The sequence below is a fragment of the Solea solea genome, chromosome 19 (assembly GCF_958295425.1).
Source record: "Solea solea chromosome 19, fSolSol10.1, whole genome shotgun sequence".
Taxonomy (NCBI): domain Eukaryota; kingdom Metazoa; phylum Chordata; class Actinopteri; order Pleuronectiformes; family Soleidae; genus Solea; species Solea solea.
In genome coordinates this window covers 7,000,811-7,026,333 of record NC_081152.1, presented here as the reverse complement: position 1 = coordinate 7,026,333, position 25,523 = coordinate 7,000,811, and the positions used below count along the sequence as shown (strand labels likewise).

General features: G+C 41.3%; 1 protein-coding gene across 3 annotated transcripts in view; it reads left to right on the top strand.

Annotated features, from left to right (window-relative positions):
* fibcd1b (fibrinogen C domain containing 1b) overlaps positions 1 to 25,523 on the top strand; it is a 145,913-nt gene that overhangs the window by 58,160 nt on the left and 62,230 nt on the right. For 2 of the 3 annotated variants that reach the window (XM_058617425.1, XM_058617423.1), the window contains one exon: positions 23,805 to 24,284. In XM_058617425.1, the coding sequence (XP_058473408.1) occupies positions 23,808 to 24,284 (477 nt within the window). In that variant the 5' untranslated portion in view covers positions 23,805 to 23,807. Of the gene's footprint in view, positions 1 to 12,680; positions 12,765 to 23,804; positions 24,285 to 25,523 lie in introns of all 3 variants that reach the window. The other variant, XM_058617422.1, reaches the window with a different exon arrangement.

Below are 25,523 nucleotides of genomic sequence, written 5' to 3'. Positions count from 1 at the left end.
CTCTGCTCACTGCAGGGGCTGTGAGGCTGATTGAAGGGGTTAAAGAGGAGATTAAAGTGATAATGTACATCTCTAATCCCCAGCACTTTAAGAGGCCAAAGAGGCGAAACCGCCTGAAACCACAGGGCTGGACATGAGGAGGGTGCATCGCTGGCCATAGGGGTCAGGCATCACCATGACACCAGATTATTCAGAATAATTATCTACCATATGTGCCTTGTCACAATTACAAGTAGACTGCTGGGTCGAGCTGGGTCGCGGGTCAAATGCTGATCAGAGCACTGGGGTTGGTGGCAAATGTAACCTCCTACATCTGTCACACAACTTAACCTTTAATCTGTCGATTGCTACCAGCTGCATCACTTTGTTAGAGTAAATATTTCCTCACCACTGGTAAAAAAAAACACTTAAAACCCGGGTTTAGTTTTACACCAGTGGGTATGTATACCTATGTATTCCTTTCTCTGGTCAAATTTCTTCTTTGTGGGCTACATTTGTGGGAGTGATGGATTATTTCATCCTCCAGCCATTTGGATAGCTCTGTAAGCCATTAGGGCTGTCACTTTTTATCCAAAATGTGGATCTCCATTCAAACTCAAACCTTAAAAACCCATTTAAGTTCAAAATATGCAGTCTAGAAGCACATCAGACTGTCTGTACTCTAAGTAGATGTCAAGTTGTCCAGCAGAGGGTGCTGTGAGTACAGCTTGGCCTGCATGTATGCTCTCTTTGATCATCAAAAGAAGATAATAGTGTGAAGTGTGAGTGAGTGGGGGTGAATGGTAGTGAGAAAGTGTTATATAAATACAAACCATATTTTTGATGCCACATTGTCTTCATTAAAGCACGAATATGTTTGTAGTGAACTTAAACTTAAAACTTTGGACCGATATATCTTTGTCTGAGGTCTATGGCGGTCTTGTTTTGTTTCCGTGCACATCCATGACGTCTCAGTTCAAGTACAGGTGACGCAGGCGTGAAAAACCCCCACCACAGAGCAGCCACTGGATTGTCTTAATTGCCTTTTCCCGCAGCTTCACCCTGGTTACACAAATCCCAGGTCTACCCACTAATTTCAGTGGGAAAAAGGCTTCCTGCATATTGTTTTATACATTACTGAGCTTTCAAGTACTGTTTGTTCCCCACATAGATATTCCACAATGAATATGAAGAAATGAATAAAGAGGATTTATGATTTCAATCAGAGTAGTAAGCGTCTTGAATCAGATTTTTGGCTGAGTAGCAGGAAAAGAAAATGAGTGTGTGAGGCTAATGTGAGCTCAGGAGGAACAAAAAAAAAAAACCTTATGTGGTTTGTTCTCATGACCAAACCTTCCATTAGGAGTCCAGACATTTGAACTCATCACTGTAGCTGTCCCACAGGAGTTAGTGTCTGAATGTTTCATTTCCCATAAAGCCGTGTTCACACCTGCACCCTGGGAAAAGAAGCAACAAGGTGCAAAGTGGTTATCCATTATTGTGTAGACTTTATTCTGCCACTATGGCTCATGTGAGAAAAGTCATTTGGAGTGAGATACCTCTGCATTCTGTTTACCGTCCTGTAACACAGCAAAGGCCAGTAGCAGCTTTCAAAATCAGCATTAATCAGAGAAGTCATATGAAGTAAAACAGCTACTGGTCTTGTTTCTTCTTCTAACTTTTTTTCATTTTCATAGTGTAGGCACTTGAAACCGCACACGTGAGAAATCTTTATTCACATCAAGTATCTATACAACAGTTTGAGGATCCCTGGGAAATAGTGTGAAATGTGACAGTGGCTATAAAGCTGTTTTTTTTTTCCCACAATACCTCAGGCTTCTTACTGCAAGCTGTCAGAAAGTGTAAAATGCACAAATATGCTGCGTTTCCCTCATCAGATGTGTCACATCCCAGCAGTAAGAATCACACGGTGCAGGCAGTTCTGACACGTTGAGGAAGGGGCATAGATGTGTTCAGACAAGCCACTTAAGTCTAAACACCAATTAATACCCATGCACAGCTTCTATCTGTGGTCTATTAGATTGTCACCCATCACAATTATCAGACACCAAGGGCTCCATGGCATTCTGGAAAATAATGACGTTCTTCTTGCTTTATAATTACAGAGGAGAAAGTGTCCCCTTTCGTGCTCGACCAAAGCATGCATTTATTTTCTCCCTGTCTCTGGATTTCTCCCTCCCTGAGCTCAGCCTTTCTCGTCTCTTGCCTGTTGTTACCCGAGACACTAATGAAGTGGTTTAATGTGGTAACTTTAGAGGAATTGTTAGCAGAGAGCTTCATTAATTAAGTCCTTATGTATCTTTGGTTTTTAAAGGTTTCCGCTGTTTTCTGAATGAGCCGGCCACATAATCCTGTTTGTCATAAGCACTCGCAGTCGCTTTGTGTGACACATGTAACATTTGCTGACGATGGATTTGCATGAATTTTTGGGGGCAATGGGTGGATCGATTAGTTAAAATGAATCTAATGCATTTTTTCGTGCTCTGAAAATGTAGATAGCACCCGTGGAGCTTTTCTACTTTACTCAACTCTATACAAATGAAGTCAGTTACCCTTTACAAGCCTGTAATTATGTCATTTGAAATTCACTGAATTTTTTTTTTTGATCTACTATATGAACCTACACACTGTGGCAAGTTGATATAAGAAACCTGTCAGGCGTGATCTTTGTTTGAGTAATCATTTTGTTCCATTTCGCTAAACACAGCTTGTCTGTTAATTCCAGAGTGTGACAGATATTTAGCGCGAGCTTACCACACTCAACTGGTCTATTTATGCAGTCACTCAACTTTGATTTAGTCCACTATATCAGGGAGTGTTCATTGGGATTACATTTTTGTTTGACATCGCCTGTTGCATTCGTGGAAAGGAATGACAGTTGTGTCAGTTCCTTTTACAATGAGCCGGAGAGCAAGCCGTTACTTCTGCTCACTTGTTTACCAGCTCCTCGGTCCCAGGGATTGAAATTGTTGACTTTAGATCTTAGTATTTCAGAATAAAGTGTCCTTCCGTATTACATCTCCCTCCTACACAGCTCTTGTGTCTCACCAGCTAGAGCTGTCACAGTTTTGTTTTTGTTTTCTTTTAAGTACAGTGCTTTGCGCTAGGTTACAATTCAGGTTACATTAACGTTGCCTTCAGCAACGGTTTGTGTAAAAATGTTTCAGAATGTGCTACAGCATCTATTTTAGTCAGTTTTGTCAATGTTTTGGTGTGTGCGGGAATAACCTGGTGCATCACTTCTGGATTAATGCATCCAGTCATGGATTCACCATTGCAATGTTTCATTACAAACACAGAAATCATTTTATTGAGCAATAAAAAGGGAAGGAAACATGAGCTAATCAATAGAAGTAAGTTATTTGCCTTAGCTTACTTTAAATTTAGGGGCAGGAAGAAAAGAAAAGATGAGAAGAAGAAGAAGAAGAGGACAAACTGTACAGTACACTCTGCATCAAACATGCAACTATGTGTATCTGTGTGATATTTAATTTCACACTCCTTTTGACAGTAATAGTTCCCAAAACCATTAGGGTTCTTCTTTGCTTTTTTTCATGAAATAGAAAGAATTGAATTGGCGCCTGCAGCCACAGTGTTGCCTGTCATTTGCTTTTTTCTTCATTAGGGTAAGTTATTATTGGCAACTCATAATAGTTGGCACACTTACTTGCCTGGTCTTTTACAATCAAACTATTGGTCCATGATTAAAAAAAACATTTGATTAAACTCATATGTGAAGTTAATCCATCCATCTTCTACCGCTTTATCCTCCACATGAGCGTTGCGGGGGGGTCAGGTCGCCAGTCCCATCACAGACCTCTCACACTCGGTCTCAGATTGATGATTTTAATCGCCAAATCAACATGTTTTTGGACTGTGGGAGGAAACGGGAGAACCCGGAGGAAACCCACGAACACACGTGGAGAACATGCAAACTCCATGCAGAAAGGCCCGTGTTCTGACCGCTTCACGAACCCGGGTCTTCTTGCTGCAAAAGACAAAGAGTGCTAACCAGTTACAAATATTTTCCCATTTGCTGACTCTGCCATGTGAAAAAGCAGCGATCAAACGCCAACACTCTGCATCAAGAGGCCTGTTCGTCATGCACACATATCAACATTTTGCAGTATGTACCGCATTCATTGACAATTGCTTGGGTAGGGTTGTTTCGCACAGAAATTTAGAGTGCTTCCATTATGCTGAAGGTCCTTTTGGAGAAAATTGCTTTTGTATTTACGAGTAGTGCCATGACAGTAGTAGCACTACACTGTCTGCATGTGGGCTGTCTTCGTATCTGCTAACTAGACTCCATTCAGAAACGGGAGGAACTGCCACTGTTGCTTTAAGCGTGAAGTTGATGACGATGAGCACAGAAAGCGTAGAGAGCTGCGAAATTGCACTTAATACGGGAACTCATTTGTTTGCTTGTTTGTGAAAGAGCGTCTTGAGTGTGTGCGATAGGAAAGTTGAGTATGACCTTAGAAGACCGCTGTCCACTACAGCACAACCTCCCCTGTGGGAGGGATTCAACACACTGCACTTAGCACCCAATACCACCGTCAACACATCCTTTTGGTCACACACTTGCACGCACACCCAGACGCACGCACACACTCGAAACACACATCAAATGCATGCATCCACAAACGCTGGGAGTCAAACCATCCAATTTATTGCCTTCAAAATCTGCTCTGTTTACCAAGGTCAAGATGTATGGTCCCCCCTCCCCCCCCACACACACTTAGACACAGACCCACACGAAGAGGGTGATGGACATAAAGAGACAGACGGAAATGCACAATTGCATCTGCAGACGTACAGTAACACCTCCATGATGTGCTGCCGAAGCTATAACCATAAGTCATTTAGTAGACACAGGTATCTATAACACATATGTATTATGTATGAGTGCCTGCACGGTTTGCATGTGTGCAATGTATGCAAATGTATACATTAAAGAGAGGCCACTATTTATTTCTGTCTGTTAGGAGGAGTGGCTGTCTTCTCATATTACTGCTATTAAAATAGCCAGAGATCCATCTTGTCTTTTCATGGCATCTCTGACATCTCTTGCTTTCTCTCTCTCTCGCTCTGTGTGTGTGTGTGTGTTCCACATTAAGATGTTGGAATGTGTTTGTGTTCCTACTTGTTTGTACACCTTGTGTGATCGTGCTGCTGGTGAACTGCAATTAGGACGGCAGTTTCAAAAACAAAGCGGGCACAGTAAAGAAGGTAGGAGACGTATACGCCGGTAAAGTTGAGATGCAGTGATGGCACTCATTTTGATTAGCTGAGTAAAGGTATGGTGAATAGCATCATAATTACCTCCTTGCTATTTCAAACCAGAACTGACTCTGTTCCTGTACAAAGACATAGCTGCAATGTGTGCTAAAGCGGCATCTGCAAGATGACCGTTCTGTTCTCAGTGTGCGTTCTTAGAGCATTTAGAATGTTTATATTGTCACAGAAGTGCTGCCTTAGCATTTGCAAGCCCCCATTACAATGCGTTCCTGGCTGGGATGTGCTCTGTGTGCGCTCATACTCGAGTCCCTCCTTACTTGGACTGCTTCTTGCAACTTGAAAGTTTAATTTCAATTCAAGATAAGGGAAGTGTGTTTGTGAATCCCAACATCACATTCAATGGGTTTTACACAAGCACACCTAACAACAATTCTGGATTTAGCCCAGTTTTTTTTTTAGAGAGAAAAAGAGAGAAATAGGATGAATAAGAAAATATTGTCCCCAAATTCTCAGGACGGGAAAGTTTGATAGAAGTCTTTCTGGGACCGGTGGCTGGGGAAAAGGCAAAAGTTCTAATGCTGGTTTCAAATGGGGTCGCGTTCATTGTGTTTACGAGATGAGTCAATTTGAACACCGTTCATTCCCAGTGGCGCGTGCTGGTCTTTGAAACAGTGGAAGCTCATTTCAGGCCCATTTATTTATACAGAAATTCTACAAACAAACAACTAGAACAAGGAAATGCAGTAATTATGTAAAACTGAAATGCTATAATAGTGTTTTTTATTTATGTACAAACAACAAAAATGGGCTTCGTAGGCGAGCAAATAACACACACCGACCAGCTATCGTGCAGAAGCCCAGCGCCCGTGTCCGCCCACTGCTCCATTGACTCATGTGATTTTGCCACATTTGTCCAATCACCATTGAGCTCACCACAGTGAAAAAACCTATTCTGTGCCGTCCCATAGAGAACAGTAGAAGCTGAGCTTCAAGTGATTTTAATGCAGAGGCTGCTACGGGAATAGGAACATCAAGTAAGGCGATCCGTCATCCGTGACAAACAGCTGATTCTGAGAAACTAGTGACCCGTTCTAATTGCATTCTAAACACACGTTTAGTATGGGAATGTAAATACAACACAGTACGTATTTGACGGCCTTTTAGAGGAAGCTGAGCTTCCCTTGGTGTCTTCGAGCAATCGCCGCTAGTCTATTCGTGACATCGCATGTGGAGTTATGATGTTTTTGTTTAAATGTCTACGTGTTTGTTGCCCTGTCATGCTAAGACTCTTACAGATGAACATTATTAGATGAGGGAGGTTGAGCAAGCGCAGTCTCAAATGATTTGTGTCCTGAGACGGAAGAACAGTGTAAGCACTCATACCGCTACAAAACCTAAAGTTCCCCTTAAATCTCACTTCATGCTCACAAAGCAGCCACTCTGACCTCACAGTGATTGTGTGTTTTATAACAGCGGCTGAGGTGATGGTATGTTTTTGCATTTGTGTGCGTGTGTGCATTTCAGGGACAGTGGGTGACAGATTGTGTGTGTGTGTGTGTGTTGGGCGGGTATTGCATTGTGAGCTCCAAGGACAAGCAGCGGAGGGTGGAGCGGGTGATTTGTCTCTTAGGATTGAACTCATCCCTCTCGTCTCCCGCAGGCCTCTCGTCCCTCCTCTTTCCCTGCATGCTGTCTTATTTTGAAGGTGAAGTGCATTTCTCTCACTGTTTGCATGCACACATTTCTCGCCGATGCAGTTAATCATTTTTCATGAATTTACACGGGCTGGGTGTAATGCTTTTCACGACACATCAACGCCCAGGGGACCAGATTGACATGTATAGTAGATCTGCTAAACAAAAAATGAGAAGGCAAAAATCCGATCTGTTTTAGCCAGTGGAGATCATCACACAATATAAACACACCTCCTGCATACCGACTGTGACATTTTTAACATAAATCCCAAATCCTGTATTATAAACATTATTATTTCATGCATTTTCATTCCGATAAACAAATCTGTCTGTTCATACTCTGGCATTTGTTTGTTTTCTCATGTGAAGACGACAGTCTTGGTAAGGTGTGCTGAAAGATAAATCTAATGTAGACAGAAGGCATGAAAAATAGACCAGTCTCCTATTATCACATTTATCCCACATTAATACCAAATCACAGCTGTGTCCCACCTTCTACAACGTGCCGGTGGCCAAGAAATCCCCCTCCTTCCCAAAAGAAAAGTGTCCAGTGCTGCCATGAGCCATTAGCTGTGGGGGATAATTCCCTTTGAAGTCTGTAAAAAGCTGATCTGCTGCCCATTACGTACACAATAGCTGTGTCCTCTAAAATATCCAGACCCAAATCTCTGTGGTGTGCAGAACAGAATACAGATGCTGGCAAAGTAAACACTGCTGTCATCATATTCAGCAGTGCATATGACATTCTTCTGTTTGATTTCCACTTCCTTTTTATGAAGGAGGTGGGGAAGGTTACAATATTATTTGGTCGAGACTACTTGGACCATATTGCAGTCTGCTTCATCTGTTTATTGCGGTAATTTTGGAAATAATATCTCTTGCAAATGAAATATCTATATAAATCTTTGATTTTCATATAGGTAAGTAGATGGAGGAAAAATAAAGCTACACGTCATTATGACATCCTGAAAAGTGCGACTGGGTCTTAGGATAGTATCACAAATATCAGCTAAATTGATAAATAGACATTTTCACTTAAAAAAATATTTATGATGATTAGTATGCATATGAAACATATAAAGAACAAACTGCGTATGTATAGAAATGAATTGCATCATGGACTGCATAGTAGATAAGTTACATCTAATGAATTTCTAGATGTACCGCTTCCTTTAATCTTTACCAATTTCAAATGAGATGGTCTGTTAACCAGCAATCAGTGATGGCAAGTTACCACTAAGATGTCTCACTCGGTTGGATTTGTTGAAACTGCAGAAACAGGCAGTTGACTCCTTGACTTGTGGTTGTCCAGAGGTGTTACCGAGTGGCAAGTCGTCTCTCGCAAACTCTCTCGACAAGTGCAGACAGCGGTGCAGAGACACCCTAACTGACATCTGCCAGGTTTCATTTGGGCCTGCCGTCAAGCTAATTAGCTGCAGCTGCTGCGAGGAACCACCGGCAGCAGCAGTACATTTGCTATTTTAGCGTACGACAGTGACACTCAGCATTTTGGGCTGTCGCTGAGAAGGAACTTTACCTGCGGTGATTTAGAGTGGCTTAGTGCTGGACTTGCATGTACTTTCTCTCATTCACGGTCTCAAGCATTGCAGTGCTGCATTGGGGGGTATCCATTGTTTATCTGCTTGTGTTGCAGAAGGTCATCACTGTTCAACATTCTGAGTGGCAGCATGAGTGGGAGCCATTAAAATCCTGCTTTATTATAAAATAAATATTCTAGCTCAGGAGTGTTGAAGCTCAAACAGCACATTGTCCAAATGGAGGTCAACATGAGCAACTCTTGCTGCAGTTCTTGCCAGCAGAGCACTTGGCCCTACTGCTCTGCTAACTTCCAATACCCACCTCCAGCATGGGGTAGCCAAACATCCGGATTTTAATTAATTAATCTTTATTAATCCCCCTTAGGGGAAATTATTCTCTGCATTTGACCCATCCTAGAATTAGGAGCAGTGGGCTGCCACACTGAGTAGCGCGCGGGGAGCAATGGGGGTTGGGTACCTTGCTCAGGGGTACCCCAGCCCTTTCGACCTGGTGGGGACTTGAACCGGCGACCTTCCAGTTCAAAGCCAAGTTCCCTTTCCACTTGGCCACAAAGGTCCCGTGCAGCCTCGAGCTGGACGCTCAGTTGTCCTACCTTTTGTAGTTGCACTGGAATGTAGCATAACTTCCAATGCTATAAGATCTATGGTCTAACACAGGGTTTCTCAATCCTGGGGACCCACTGACCTGCTCCAACACACCTGATTCAAATAAATGGGTCATTATCAGGCGCTTGCTGATGAGCAGACCATTTGTATCAGGTGTGTTGAAGCAGGAAAACAGGTCAGTGGGTCCCCAGGACCAGGATTGAGAGACACTGGTCTAACAGATACTGTAATTGGCTGAAAGCGGTGTCGATCAAATTATGTCATTGGATAAAAAATGTAAACATGGCTTGCAGGTGTTGGCCACGCACAGAAAAGGCAGTGCTTGTGCTGCTGCTGCTGTGACAGCAAAAGTAGTAAGGACGTGTTCCGTGGGTTTTGCTCTATTTTTAGCTGTGATCTTAATGTAAGTACTCAAGGAAAGACATATGTTTACATGTAAACATGTAAACACCTGTACCTCATTTCTTTCGAGAAGATTGTACAGAAGTTCCTTGGCAACAAAACACTCTTGGATGAAATATTGCTTGATATGATGCAGTTTTATTTATTTTTATTACATTTATGCCTCTTGCAAGGTATTGTTCTCAGATCCCAGTTGTCAGTTTTTGAATCAGGGGTTTGGTTGTGAATAAACACAAAAACTGTAATTTCATAATTTTTCACCATTTTTTTCATGGACAAAATTGTATTGTAGTGCAGTTGTGTGTGCTCCTTTTTGGTTCTATGAAAAATGGCCACCCTAGACTGCACTGTAATAGTGCAGTATGAAGTGGTAGTTTATGTTTAGCCACCATTGCAGTTCCCATTTTTCTCTGTCTGAACCAGTGATACAAGGTAAGGTCACACCCAGTCATGTGCAGTTGTCACAGCTGCTTGCTATTCTCCAAGGTTGGCTTGTTACTATCACAGTTTTTTTCATTTTTGCACATTAGCCTTACTTAGCGGGAGGTAAAAGATAAAGCTGCATATTTTCTCGACTCCAGTGCAAATGTATTTGCTCATCATTGTCATAATTAGTCATAAAAAGTCTTTTAATAAATCCCCTGTCATCCCCTCCCTTAGATGGCATTGGCTAGTTTGGACTGTACATATAATCATATTAAAATTCAGTAGACATCACCCAGTGTTGCATTACTAATATGTATAATCATATTGAACCTCAACATTTTTGAAGCACTTCAAAACAAAAATTACAATAGAGGATATAATTTGTGCTCAGTAATGTAGCATGTCCTCAAAGGGATGTGATAAAATTAAAATGGCCCTTGATAGGAAAACTAAATCATGATAAGTGATTGAGGCACTTCCACTTCATGGTCTTACTGAGCAGAATTCAAACAGACCCTTCTAAAGACCCCGTCACACACACACAAACGCAGGTTTGCGCAGCATTTTTTCATAGGCCACTGCATTGACTTTCAGTCATTTGGACAGCCTAAATAAAGATTTATCTCTAACCTTAATAGCCAGTTAATGTCCAATCTCTTAGTCCTAAACTTTCTCAGAAATTAGCTTTGGCCTCAGGACCAGATTTTGGTGTCCACAAGGACTATTGGCCCTGACAAAGTCAGTGTTTATGTCAGAAATGGTCCTAAAGATGTAGGATCTTAGGATCTCTGTCCACCACCTAGGCAAACATGCAGGTGCACTTAAGAGTGCACACACACACACACACACACGTCTAAGCCTTTCTTGTCTGCTAAGATGAGGCTCATCAGACAGGATTCTGCTTAGGTCCAACCAATACAAGGACCAGACATTCTATTAGGTGTGAATCCTCTCCGCTGGTGCAGCTTATGAAGTCAGATTATAAGGCGAGGCGAACGCTGCCATGCAGTCGCGCCCACTCCGGGGGCCACTCCAAAAAGAAGCTTCATACACTGATGTGTCGCTGTGTGCGTGCCTGTGTGCACTCGCTGCAAAGCGAAAAAACAACGTGAGCCTCAGCAGGAGAGGTGGCGACGAATAAAGTGAAGCTTTGATACCTGCCACTCAGTGTAATGGGGAGGGCGTGTCTTAGCGAAATAAGCAAGATGCGGCTGATACAAGATGTTCTGCATCTCTCATCCAAGCATACACTTTATGTCTATAGTTCAACATTCACACCTGTCAACATCAACATAAAACACAGGCACCTTACCTGTAATGGGTTTTTACTTGGAAATATCAATTCAAACTAATTATATAGCTGACTTGTTGGTTTGTTTAGCTGCGTCACTGTGGGGGCTGTGTTTATTTAATCACGATGGCTCTTTAGCTCCTCTGTGCACTGCAAGCACAGACAGCTGCAGTGTTTTCGACAGAACAGACATGGATGTGACCCTAGCATGCTCATTAGAATTCACTCCACCTCTCCCAAAAATCTCCCTCTATCTTTCCCCTCCTTTCCCAACTTCTCTCGTTCCACTTTCCTCATATTGCTGGCTCACACACTGAAAGAAAATGAGTCCTTACAGAACAGGGGGTGAAGCCATCATAGTGACTATGTGATAAGCATATGTGATTCATACTGAAAACGGACATTTTTTTTCTTTCTTTTTTAAAAATACTGCGCTGCGTAACTGTGCACATTCACACACTGGAAGGGAAAAACAACATGTTATATTAATCTTAAATGAAATGTAAAGTATCTGCTGGAACAAGGACAGAAATGTCACTTAACTCCTGAACATTTATCTCTCAAACCGATGTTAACCTCCAACACAGCAAGCTGTTCAGATGTTTGTTATTCATAACCAATGCACAACTACATAATACATACATTTTTTTTTGAGACATTAACTGCTAAAATTTCTGTATCCATTTTCAAACAGGCAGTTTTATGTATGATATTTGTCCTTGCGATTCTGTGTGTGTACACGTGTGTGTGTGTGTGTGTGTACACGTGCTTGTTGGTGTTATTGTCCCTGGCTAATTGAGCAATTCCACAGTGGGAGCAGCGGCGTTTAAGGTCACGGAATGATGTGCTCTCCTGGAGCAGTCAGAAAGCCCCCACTTTCATAATTACTCCGCTTTTATCGGTGCAGCTGCTTCAACAACTCCCCGGCAAATGCACATAGAAGCACACGTCGTACACAGACGCACACGGCATTCACGTATTGCATACAAACACCCACATTTGCCTGCGTCGAAGAATGCTTGCCTCGCCACCTTCTGTACCCTCTCTCATTCATTGAAGCATTCTTTTTATTCCTTTTCCTTTTATCCGTAGTCGAAGGAATGTGTGTTCTGAACATTTGCAAATCTTTCACTGGGGAAGATGCATTGAGCCTGTCCTAAAGTATTGAATTCAGTGATACCTTTGAGATGCACAGATGCCTGCTCAGATTTGTCTACGTCAATGTGCAATTATATGTGTGGGAAGTTGCAGTTTATCAGCCCCAGCACCAGAGATCTCTTAACAAAGATTTTACTTTAGCGTTTGCTAAGGAAAATGTGCTGCACCCCAGCACTTCAGATCTTTCTCTTTTTCGTGTTTCTGCATGCATGTGTCAGTGCGCATGTGTTTGCTTGCTCGATTGCACATGTGACTCGAACAAACGCCAACACTGGTGGCCCTGTGTGTGTTTGTCCCATGCAGACATTCTGTGAGTGTGTACCCAGCTCCTCCCAGCTCAAACATCGCTGGTCAGACTCAGAAACTGCCAGGGAGACCCCGGCCAAGGTAAGAAAAAAAACCTGTCACCACCACCACCATGTGTACATGCACACACAGGCAACTATGTGCATGTGGTCACACCTCAGTGCATGCTTTTGTTTTATGAGGTTTTATATTTTTAAACCTTAAAAAAACGAATGAAATGAATGAAAAGTTTGTTTTTTCATCATCATTCGTCTCCCCCCCCCCCCCCAACTCTAACTTTCCAAAGTGTTCTAAGTAATGCTTCTTTGGTTCAGGGATCGAAGTTTACATTCAGTTTGACCGATGTCCTTTCATTCGGCTCTGGATAGGCTAGAGGAGATTGAAAAAAATAAAAGGTAATGATGTAAACTTCAGAGAGACAAACGGACAGACAGGCTTCACAACTTGGATCTTAGTCGTATGTTGTGGCTGTGGTTGTTCATCTTATGTGTTATGTTAAGCCGTGTTTGCACTACATGGGCACAGACTCCTCAGTTAAATGGTGATATTTGAGACGTTTCCTTGGTAATTGTTGGAGAACCCACGTTTTCAGGATTTTTAAGTCTTTTTAACTCGGTTTGATTCTTGTGTCGGACGCCTTGCTCATGTCTCTTCCTGTGACGGCACTCTGACGATGTCACGCGTAGTATCAGCTCAGCTCGCTTGGGACCTCGCCAGAGCAGGTACTAAAAAAAAGTACTAGGTACCAGGTACTATCACTAATGGAAACGCAAAATAACCATGCCGTGAGAAGCTAGTGGAAAAGGGGCTTTAGTAGCCGGCGGTAGTTGGTTGCGAATTGACAAGGGACTCGCTTTAGTGAATGCACATCCTCTCTCACCAAGCTAATTACCACTAAAAGTGCTCCGTACAGCTTTTTTTTTTTCTCAGTTAGAAAACCTTTCTAACATTAAACCTTCAGAGAGATGTTTTACAACTGTATATCTGATTTGATGGTTGCAGTAAAATGTTAAAAGGAAAGGTTTGGGTAAATCAGCCATTTACTTGGGCCGTACTCATACTATGTTGAATATTTCCAGTGATTTTGTGTATAAATCGAGATGTGTGCATCTTATTTATCTCTACTTTAAGCATTGCAGTTCAAGCTAATTGAGTCATTTTGAGGTGTTTTATTTCTGTATACTATAAATTACCTGTGCCTTTACTGATTTACATCTATCACCAGTATCAAAAGGTAGCTGAGTTTAATATTGTAGATGTGATATTAATGATGTATCTATTTAAAGAATAACAGCCATTAATGTGGTTTAAAACTTATTTCGTACTTGTATTTAGTATTTAAGAAACACTAATGTGTTAACCTGTGCAGAATGTATATTAATAATGCACTCTTGATGTAGAATGTGTTGTAAGGACCAAGTATTAATCATTCTAAATGAACATAAGGAGAACAATGCAGTGCGAGACACTATGTACACAGTACAATACAATGAGGATCTGCATGAGTATGTTGCATGCATGTTCCTGTGTTGTGCTCCTTGGTGCCTCAAAACCAAGTTGGATTTTTTTTTTAATCCACTGCTTCTTATACCAGACAAATGTTAAAGTGTATATTGGCCGGATGGAAATTATCCACCAGAATAAAATGTGTGCATTTTAAAGTCCCCCATTAAAACTTTTTAAATGTCCTCTTGTGTATATACTCTGGCAACTCTCTTTGCAGTAAAACTACCAACGGTGACATTTTCACCTGCAGAGTGCATTAGGTGCTGTATAACTGGTGACAATTCTCATCACAATCTGCTTCTTCACTGCTGTGGTGTTGGCAGTGTGAAGGATTATTGCCTATTACACTTTAAATGTTGCAGCACCAGCAGCAGCAGCACCCAAACACCCAAGAATGAGATAGGATTCATCCTTGGAGATTCTTGCAGTCATCATGGATGCAAGAAGCAAAAGGAGCTTAATTAAAATGTTGGGAACTGTTTTGTACTGAATGTTGATTCGGGATCCAGGTGAATTACATTGTACTGAGATTGTCGAGGAAGGAAAAACTCTTACAATTGTTTATATTGTGCATTAGGCTTTTCATTTGTATGCAGAACATCTACTCATTAATTAGCGATGGCAGTGCTTTTATGTGCGTTAGACTTGTTTATCAGTCCACACTTGTGTGTGTTTTGTTTACAGGACTCCTGCTGGTACCCTTTGTATTAACTGTATAATGAACAGACAAAGCCTTTTGTCCAAATATTGTCTGCCAATGCTTGCGTGGGAAGACATTTCCAATGAGGAATTCTCTCTCATTCACTGCCTTTCCTTTTCTAACTCTCCATCACAATTCCTCTTCCTTTTATTTCCATTTTGAATCCCATTGTGTGGCATGAGTAGAGACAGGAGAGGATATCAAAGTCAGACACTAATTACTGAATGGGCTCCTGCTGTGAGATTGAGAGAGTAATTAAAAAAAAACAGTTAAAAAGCTGCTTGCATCCTATTCTTAGTGTCCTTATTCTACAATAACTCTTGGTTTGAATTAAGAGCCTGTGTTTTCCACTGGGAGCAGATCGCTTTTGCATTTTATTTTTACTGACCATTCACCAACCATTTACCAACACAGCAGTCACTTCATTCACTCCAAATTAATGTCTAACTGACCTAAAAAGGGAGAAGGGAATTTTATTTCTTGGCTCACTGTAGAGTATCCCGCGGACAACACTGTACCTTCATTCTTTCAAGTACAATCTGAGACCTTTGCAAGTCACTATTGGCCAATAAACTAATAATACAATCATGAGCTGTGTGACTTATCCAACTTTATGTTGGTTAAAATGGAACAAATGTTTAATTACAATTAACACGTATATTAATATTATATGCTAAAATCTATAGACATTTTTAAAACATAGATCAGCGAACTCCTGCTTGTGTTTTGTTTCGGCTTGTTTGTCAGCATGTGTGTGTATCTCCCAATGTTAGCAATGAAGGAATAATTGCTTTGCTTTTTTTTGTGTGGTCATATGATGTATTGACACATTGTCATCACTGACTTCAACATTCGAGCATGCCACTGTCTCTGAAAACGAGCCGGGGACACAGATGCTTGCTCTCACTGAAAACGGTAGTGTGTACATACTGAACCAAAGTCTACAGAGAAAATCAGTGAATGTGCGTCATTTGTACTTTGCGGGAAACAGGAGAAGTTGAGCCAAGAAGTGACAAACGTCACCAAACACGGCAGCAATAGACCAGTAGCTCCTGTGTCACTGTGCATTAAAATCTCACATCTTATCCATAGACTTTGGTGCAGAAGAGTGAGAAACGGCTCCTAAAATAAACCCAAATGATCCCTTTGAGGAGGTTGTTTATGGTATCTTACCCATATTGCGCTAGCATTCAGTATACTAGCAATAAATAAAGTACAGTTCCAGCGAGGGCAGCCTCTGATGTGTTGCCCCGCTGGCGACAAGACTCAGTCAAACTGTTCTAATGTTACATTGCTGCCATTCAGCAGGGTGAAGCTACCATGCACATTATGCCATGCACACATTAATACAGCCAAGCCCAGTTCAACAGTCACAATCACTCAGCTGCACCTGCACTCACTTACACGGAGGAAGTGGGCGGGGGGGGGGGCGGTTCAGTCAAACACTGTTTGACATGCAAGCAGAGATTTCAGTGTGCAGTCAGGGTCTCTACATGTTGAGTTTGAGCATCGAGACAAAAAAAAAAAACAAAAAAACGTGATGTGCGACAATACTCCCCCGGAGCGTTTTTCTGTGATGTATTCGGGTGAGAAAACAGGAAGAAGTGGGAAGGTTCTGACGAAGCAGCGCTTCAGTTTTTGTTGCACGTGTGTGTGGCAGAAAGGCCTGTGCTCAAATGATGCGTGTTTTGCATTGGAGATGTACAGTATGGGGCATGAGAGCATGCAGTGTTTATAGAGTCAGTGGGCAGGGTATGTTAATCTGAATATGCTAATGTGTATGCGTGCATGTGTGTGTGTGTGTGTGTGTGTGGACACAGTTTCCGACCCATTTGGACAGACAGAGCCCAGGGACATTTTTCTGTGACGGTGCTAAAGTACATGCAAGTGTTGTCTGGACAAATAGTGGCCACAGTGAAGCCGGCTGTAACGAACAAAACAATATGCATTCATTCAATGAATGTACTCATTATGTCTTTGGCATGTAGAATTAAAACTATCACATCAGCGACAAATTAAACATGATTAACGTCAGTGGTTTCTGGACATTTTCTGCAGTATTTAGTGGGTATAAAAATGTTCAACCCTCAATGTGTGTGTGTGGATGTGAGATTAAAGAGAGTGAGTGGAGTCGAAAGGAACTGAATGAATAAATGAATATTTATTTTATAGTATATAAAAAGAGCCTATGCGTGCGCACTTTAAATTGCACTTAAAGCGTTAAATATTCATGAGTGTAATTCTTGAGGAGGCAGACCATTATATTAGCAAAATAAAATGATAACCTCCCTCAAAAAACCCTCCAAAAATAAAGCAAACGACAATGGACTCGGCCAATTGTAGATAGTCAATATATTATAATATATATATCCATTTGCCCAACCCTAGTGTGAATCATTTGCATTTTCCAACTCCACTCTAAGGGCGCTCAGAGAGGAAGGACGCAACAGCAGCTGCTCCGTGAGAAAGGCCGACCTTGAGACAACTTGAGAAAAACTTTGAGATAACTGAGGGAAAAAAAAAATAAAAAAAAAATCAGTGAGAATAAAATGGTGAAAACTAAAGCTGACCAAATGATGGAAACTGTGATGGAAACCATGAACGAAGGAATGGAAGCGATTCGCGCCGAGATGAGGGCGATGAGAGAGGAGTTCAAGGAAAGCGAAAAAGCGACGAGAGCTGAGTTGAGAGCTGAGATGAGGGCGATGAGAGAGGAGTTCAAGGAAAGCGAAAAAGCGACGAGAGCTGAGTTGAGAGCTGAGATGAGGGCGATGAGAGAGGAGTTCGTGACTGACTTCAAGGAGAAGCTGGAAGAGGTGACAGTGGAAGTCAAAAAGATCCAGGAGGAGAACGCAAAAAAAGACAAGCTGCTGCGGGAGCTGGGGTACAAAATTGAGGAGATGGACCAGCTGGGAAGACTAAATGAGGTGATTGTGACTGGCCTCAAGATTAAGCGTCAGAGCTATGCAAGGGCGGCTGCGCCATCGGACGATCGGTCGCTGCAACCTGATGAATCAGAAATTAAATCTGTGCAACAGCAGGTGGATGAGTTCCTGACAGACAGAGAGATCAACGTGGACTTCAACAATGTGGAAGTATGTCACCTCTTACCACGAAGACAGGAGAATGGAACACGAGCTGTCGTGCTGAGATTCACCAACAGAAGGCATAAGACGGCACTGCTGAAGCAGGGCAGGAAGCTCAGAGGCTCAGATGTCTACATCAACGAGAATCTCACCAAAAAGAATGCTGACATCGCCAGAAAGGCACGTCAGCTGAAGAAAGGAGGCAAGATCCAACACACCTGGACGGCAAACTGCAGAATCTACATTAAAACAAATGGAGCTACACCAGAAGAAGTCAAAATAATGCAAATCAGGAGTGAGGGTGATCTGGAGGAATACAACAACTAAGGTATGGCTCACGAACACTCCATAACTACAGCACAGCAAAGGTCAAGGGTCACTACACAGACTAAAACGATGATGGAAATATTAGAGAGGATTGCTGAGCAAGAAAATGTGGAGCTGACTAAAAATCAACATGTGAACCACACCTTAACAGACCCAAATGAAATAATTGACCCGGATAACCATCTATACCTAAACGTGTCAGAGAAATGCCAGTACTACACTGAAGACCAATTCAACGAATGCATTGAGATGGATGGGAAATTGTCTTTCATTCACTTCAATAGCAGGAGTCTATACACCAACTTCGACCACATTAAGGAATACCTACAACAATTCAAAAATGCTTTCAACGGAAACGTGGATTAATGAGGATAAAGGCGCAGATTTTTACCTGGATGGATACAAATTGGTCAACATTAACAGAAGACATAAAGGTGGGGGAGGAGTGGCACTGTTCATTGACAATAACATTGAGTATGAGATTGTACACAATATGTCTGAAGCTGTTGAACATGTAATGGAATGTGTGACAATTGAAATCTGTGTGACGAAAGGCAGAAATATAGTGTTAAGCTGTGTTTATAGAGCACCAGACTCTAGGATAGAGGATTTCAATGAATGTGTGGGAAGGATGTTTTCAGGGACCAGCCAAAAGAGGGTTTTTATCTGTGGCGATGTGAACATTGACTTACTCAACCCGAAACGAAATACGATGATTGATGACTTCATTAATATGATGTATACGATGGGCCTACAACCCCTCATTACACGTCCAAGCAGGTTCACGACACACAGTGCGACCCTAATTGATAATATTTTCACAAATATTATAGGGACAGGCATAACAAGAGGACTACTGATAAACGACATAAGCGACCACCTGCCAATCTTTGCTATCTATGACTGGAAGCACACTGTTACACAGACACCGAATAGAAATATATACAGAAGGGTCAGGACTGAAAAAGGGATGCTTACACTGAAAAACGAACTAATGAGGCAGGACTGGAACGAGGTCTACAAAGAAACAGATGTAAATGATGCTTATGATTCCTTTTTGCAAATATTTAACACGTTGTATAATAGACACTGTCCTGTAATGAAAAGACACACAAATCAGAAAAAGGAGGGGAAACCATGGTTAACAAAAACGTTGATAAATGCCTGCAAGAAGAAAAACACCCTGTACAGACAGTACATGAGATTAAGGACAGAACATTCAGAAACGAGATACAAACAATATAGGAACAAACTAAATAGCATCCTAAAGGACTGCAAAAAAGAATACTACAGTAATCTGCTGGCAGAAAACATGAGCTATACTAAAAAACTATGGGACATTCTAAATGATGTGATCAAAAGCAATAACACCAAACCTAGCTATCCTCTCTACTTCAAGGACAAAAACACTAAGGAAGATAACAAAGAAATCATAGCAGAAAGATTTAATGAATTTTTCGTCAATGTGGGGCCGAATTTGGCAAAGAACATTCCTGACTCACTCCTTCACTGGGACCACTTTGATAAGGACAGAGACAGAAACCTAAGCACAATGTTTCTCACCCCAGTGAAGGACAGAGAGATTACACACCTGGTCAACAAATGTGTAGCAAAAACATCCACGGATGTTGACGACCTCGACATGAAGCTAATTAAGAAAGTAATAGTTGAAATCGTTTCACCCTTAACACACATCTGCAACCTGTCATTTCAAACTGGGACATTTCCCACCAAAATGAAAGTGGCGAAAGTAGTGCCATTGTTTAAGAAAGGTGACATACATGAATTCACAAATTACAGACCAGTCTCAATACTACCACAATTGTCAAAAATTTTGGAGAAACTATTTAACGAAAGGCTAGACAACTTCATTAACAAACACAATCTGCTATATGATAGCCAATATGGATTCAGAAGAAACCACTCGACGGCTCTAGCTTTAACTGAGTCTGTGGAAACCATTACTGACGCCATTGATCAAAAATTACATTCAATAGGAATATTCATAGACCTGAAAAAGGCATTTGACACCATCAACCATGATATTTTGATAGCTAAACTGGAGAGATACGGTATAAGAGGCATAGCACTGGAATGGGTCAAGAGTTATCTTCACAACAGATCTCAATATGTTAAGATGGGAGATTGCACATCGACTTGCTTGGACATAAATTGTGGGGTTCCACAAGGATCAGTGCTCGGCCCTAAACTGTTTATACTATACATTAATGACATATGCAAGGTATCCAATATTCTGAAATTAACATTATTTGCAGATGATACTAATATTTTCTGTTCGGGGGAAGACCTAAACCAATTAGTGGAAACAGTCAATAATGAAATGGCCAAGCTACATGTGTGGTTTAATATAAATAAACTATCTCTAAATCTAGAGAAAACTAAATATATGCTGTATGGGAAAAAAGGATGTAAGACTAGTATTAACATACAAGTTAATGGAGTGGACATCGAAAGGGTTAAAGAGTACAAAGTGCTGGGAGTGATTATTGATGACATGTTAAGTTGGAAGCCACACACCAAACAGTTAAAAGGCAAGCTGGCCAGGAGTGTGTCCATACTTTGGAGGGCACAAAAACTATTAAACCAAAAGGCACTGTACTTGTTGTACTGCGCACTAGTCTCTCCACACCTACAATACTGCGCAGAGGTCTGGGGACACACTTACAAAACCACTACTTATCCCCTGTTTATACTCCAAAAAAGAGCCTTGAGAATCCTACATCATGCCAGTTACAGAGAACATACAAATCAACTATTTACCAAATCAAAAATACTCAAATTCTATGACTTAATAAAATACCGCACAGTACAGATGATTTATAGGGCTGCCAACAAAAACCTCCCTCACAATCTACAGACATTATTCCTGAACAGAGGGGAGGGACACAATCTAAGAGGGAACATGAGGTTTAGGCAGAGAAGGGTAAGAACTACATTAAAATCCTTTACTGTATCGGTCACGGGGGTCAGACAGTGGAACAATCTGGATGAGGAGATGAAAAAATCAGCAAAACTGAGTGTATTTAAAAAGAAGTATGTAGAGATGACTATTAATCGATACAGACTGACACAGAAAGAAAGTATGACAAAGGTCAGAGACAGAAATTTGTAGACACTGGGGGAAACGGTGCAACGGCGCGATGGAACACCATGGACACATGTACATACACACATGGAGTCTGAGTTGACTGTCTAGAGCTAGACTATATCTCTGAGTGCTACCGGATGCTGAAACATGTTTTCTTTGTCAAAATGTCATAAAAAAAAAAAAAAAAAAAAATAAGCAAAATAAAAAAAAAAAGAAATGAAATGTATGATGATAATGGGGCGGGACTGGTTAAGCTTTGCTTCTCCCGCTTTCCCTTTCGGTTATGTATATTGTGTGAACTGCAATGTTATGTGATGAGTGATCTAAATGTCATGACCGAAATAAATAAATAAATAAAGGGTGGGGGCATCCAGATTTGGGAACCACATCCAAATCCTCATTTGGCCAGTTCATGTTGCAGTACTGCCAGTCTGATTGATTGCTTGAATCTTATTATTTTTTTTGTGTGAACATATCACACTCACCAAAAAAGCAGAGGCATGCAGCAGTGACTCACTAGACTCAGCAAATTTGTGCTCTCTTGCCCCAGGCTCTGTACATGTCTGACCATGTGGGTTTTGAATGAAGCCATGGGGGCTACAGATGAGGCTGATGTGTACAAAAAAAAAAAAGGAAAACATCCCCAGGCCTCACACGAACCCCTTTTTTTAAATGTGATTTCACTTGAGCTTATGATCAGAACAAGGAGAGATACAACTAAAGGCTTGTGTCGCAAATCATCCTTAGCACCATGATGGGGAAGCACAGTTTCTGGCAAAAAAAACAAATCAGTGTGGGTTTAAAATTGTGAGCCCATGTTATGTCAACTTTCATGTATTCCCAGTCTTGTGTAAAAGTATCTTACCAGAGAATTACTTTAAGTCACTTTTTATAATATTACTTAAGTAAAAGTCTTAAAGTATATGACATTTACTGTACTTAGGTATCAAAAGTAATTTTCTGGTGTAAAATAAATGTACATTTTAGAATTAAAAGTATTAAAAAAGTGAGGAGTTAGGATTGAGCCATGGTAGTTCAGTTGTTGCGAGTTGCCATTCAGCTGGAAGGTTGTGTGTTTAATTCCTGGGCTCTGCTAGTCTATATGTGTCCTTGAGCAAGGCACTTAACCCCATGTGGCAGCGCGTGAATGGCAAAACTGTACTTCATCTGATTATATTTGGTAGTAACGAGTAACAAAGATAGTTAGAGGAAATGTAGTGGAGTAAAAGTAACATTTGCTAGAAATATACAAGTAAAGTACAGATATGTGAATTTTGTACTCAAGTACAGTAACAAAGTATTTGTACTTCACAACTGTGCATTCCCTTCATTGTTGTGGACGGATGCCACATTTCAGGCCATTTGGGCAATTAAAACTTTTTTTAAACGTCTTATTCCCAAAGACGATAAGCCAACACATAGTGGATGGAAGTATTTCCTGCACAACACAATTGATTTTCCTCATATTAACGGAACCATAAACCTTTCTCGTAAAGCAGACCATTAGCTGTCTATTAGTGTGCTTAGCTGTGCTTGTACAGCCAATTTACATATTAATGAGCTCGCTCTCACTCACACTTACACAAGCACACAGATAACAAGCACACTCTCACACACACCTGCCCACACATTCTCATAGATCATCCTCCAGCGTGGAAAAATACAAAATCAGTCAAATATCAGTTGCTGAATCATTTGGAGGAAGAAAAGGACGTAGGCATTGTTAATCATGCAAAGGTGGGCCACATGACTCTCCAACATATAACGCTACTTCTCTTGACCCGAGTGGAAAAATGGCGCCACATCATAAAGGGCCATCATGCAGGCCTTTTATAGTCCAGTTAAGTGAAGACTATGTTACGGGTAGAGGTCTGCCTTTTTCCTCTAAAAGGATTCCTCTGTGTTTACTCGTTTACAGCCCAATGGCTGTTGGAGTCACATTTGTTTACGTACTCTTCCTGGCTTCTATTTATTTTCAGGTTTTTATTGTTTACCTTCCTGCGTCGTAAAGACAGAACATTGGTGTCTTGACTGTGTGTTTCCTAGAAGTGTCTCAAGGTAGCACACAACCCCCCCCCCACGCCCCCTCCCCCTCTATTTGAATACCCGTCACGACTTAAATGACATTGGAGGTGTTGTCTTTTTATTTTGCTTTAGTTATTTTGCAGGGCTTCCGGATGCTAAATAACTGATTTAAAAGTACATTTTGACAGATGGGTATGTGGTTATGATACTGAGCACTGAGCATCTGGCATTCACAATATCCCCAGTGATGAATGGAAGTTATTTCCTTTTTTAATAAGGCAGGTGTTATGTGGTATTTTTTTATGTTCTAGCATTTGATCCTAACATCTACTCTTTTTTCTTCTTCCCTCCCTCCCTCCTTCTTACAGAGGATGAGCTGCAGCTACCTGCTGTGCACGATCCTACTCTTTGTGGCTGTACTGCTGGCCGTCACCGTCACTGGCACCATCCTTTTCATGAATCACTACCAGGCCCCGCCCATGAACGACGGCCTCCCCCTCATCTCTACCAATCAGGATGAAGCGAACGCCCTGGTCACTGTGGAGAGAGGTGATGGCTCTCGCATTAACATCTTCATCGACCCCAACTGTCCCGATTACAACAGTAACTTTTTGCGCCTGGAGGGTGTGCAGACTTCACTGCTCCACTCATTGACTGACCATGACTCTGACCTGAAGTCGGTGAAGGGCCAAGATCGGGCTCTGCTCGTCAGTCTGGCTGAGGAGGTGGCCAAGTTGTCCGCCCATGCTGGGCAACTAAAAATGGACTATGAATCCCTACACAGGGGGCAAGGGAGTCTGGGTCAAGACCTTAACACACTGCAGACCGAGCAGGGACGTCTCATACAGGTAAGACACACATACAGACATGGACATGTGTGCAAAAGCATAAAAGAGGCCCCAGAAAGAGGCGCACACCATATTCAGAATAAGTTTAACATAAAAAAAATATAGTAAAAAGTTTTTCTGATGATATAATTTGCTGTTGCAGACTAAAACCCAATACTTTATTCACAATGGTGAAATTATTCTTGCTTCATGTCCAAACAGCCAAAGGATTATGGTTGTCAAAAAATCCTTAGATACCAATCGATACCAAGAGTCAGTATTGGATTAGATACTCGTTTTTTGATACCAGCAGTGTCTTTTTCTGTGCTGTGAACAGTGTTATTGTTCTCTCAAAATCAATCTTATTTGATCAACAACAAAAAATATGGTCCCAAGTCGTCACAAGCACAGAAAGTAAAAAGATTTATATTTGGTACAGCGACAACCCTATTTCATGCATGATAAAAAATGACCTGAATTAACTCTACGATGATGGTGGTGGTGGTGGTGATTAGAATATTGACAACTGGTACTGCAATTTAAATCACTTACACAGAATGCAGTTACAAGTCTAAGATAATGGTATGTATATATAACACAATGTTTCTCTGTCTGCAATTTGGTTTTATGGCTAGATGTAATTGTTGGTAGTTTGGTTAAGAAGCTATCAAATGGAAGGATTAAATCTGGTGTGCAACATTCACCACTGAAGACCTTAAAGACTGTATCTCATCAACCTATCAATATGCACTGATTGTGAATCCACCGTGAGACCTGGGTGCACACTCATTGGACTTGAGGTCCCTTCCTTTTCCTGAGTGCACAATCAAAACACCGTCATTCATTAATCTAATGCCAGCTAGACCATGGTAATTTCACTTTACACTGCATATTGCCTGTAATGACAATATTAAAGTGCAAATAGGGCCCATGATCCTCTGAGCATATCTCACTCAGTCTAGTGTTTGAAGATCATATCGCAGGGGACTAAAAAACCCATCATGATTCAAGAAATAGAGCAACTTGTGCATTAATTCAGTGCAATAACTTAATGTTTCCCCAGATGCAACCGATTCCACATGGAAACATTATTAGACCTCCTGTAGTTCTGTGCCGTTAGCATTGATTTATTGACGACACATTTCCTGAAAGTGCATGGAAAATCTTTATAGTACATGCTTTTAATTTTGATCCATCAGTCTCAGCCTCTCCGTCCTATAGTAAATAGTTGCTCATAGCTGCCAGCCATTCTGCCCCTGC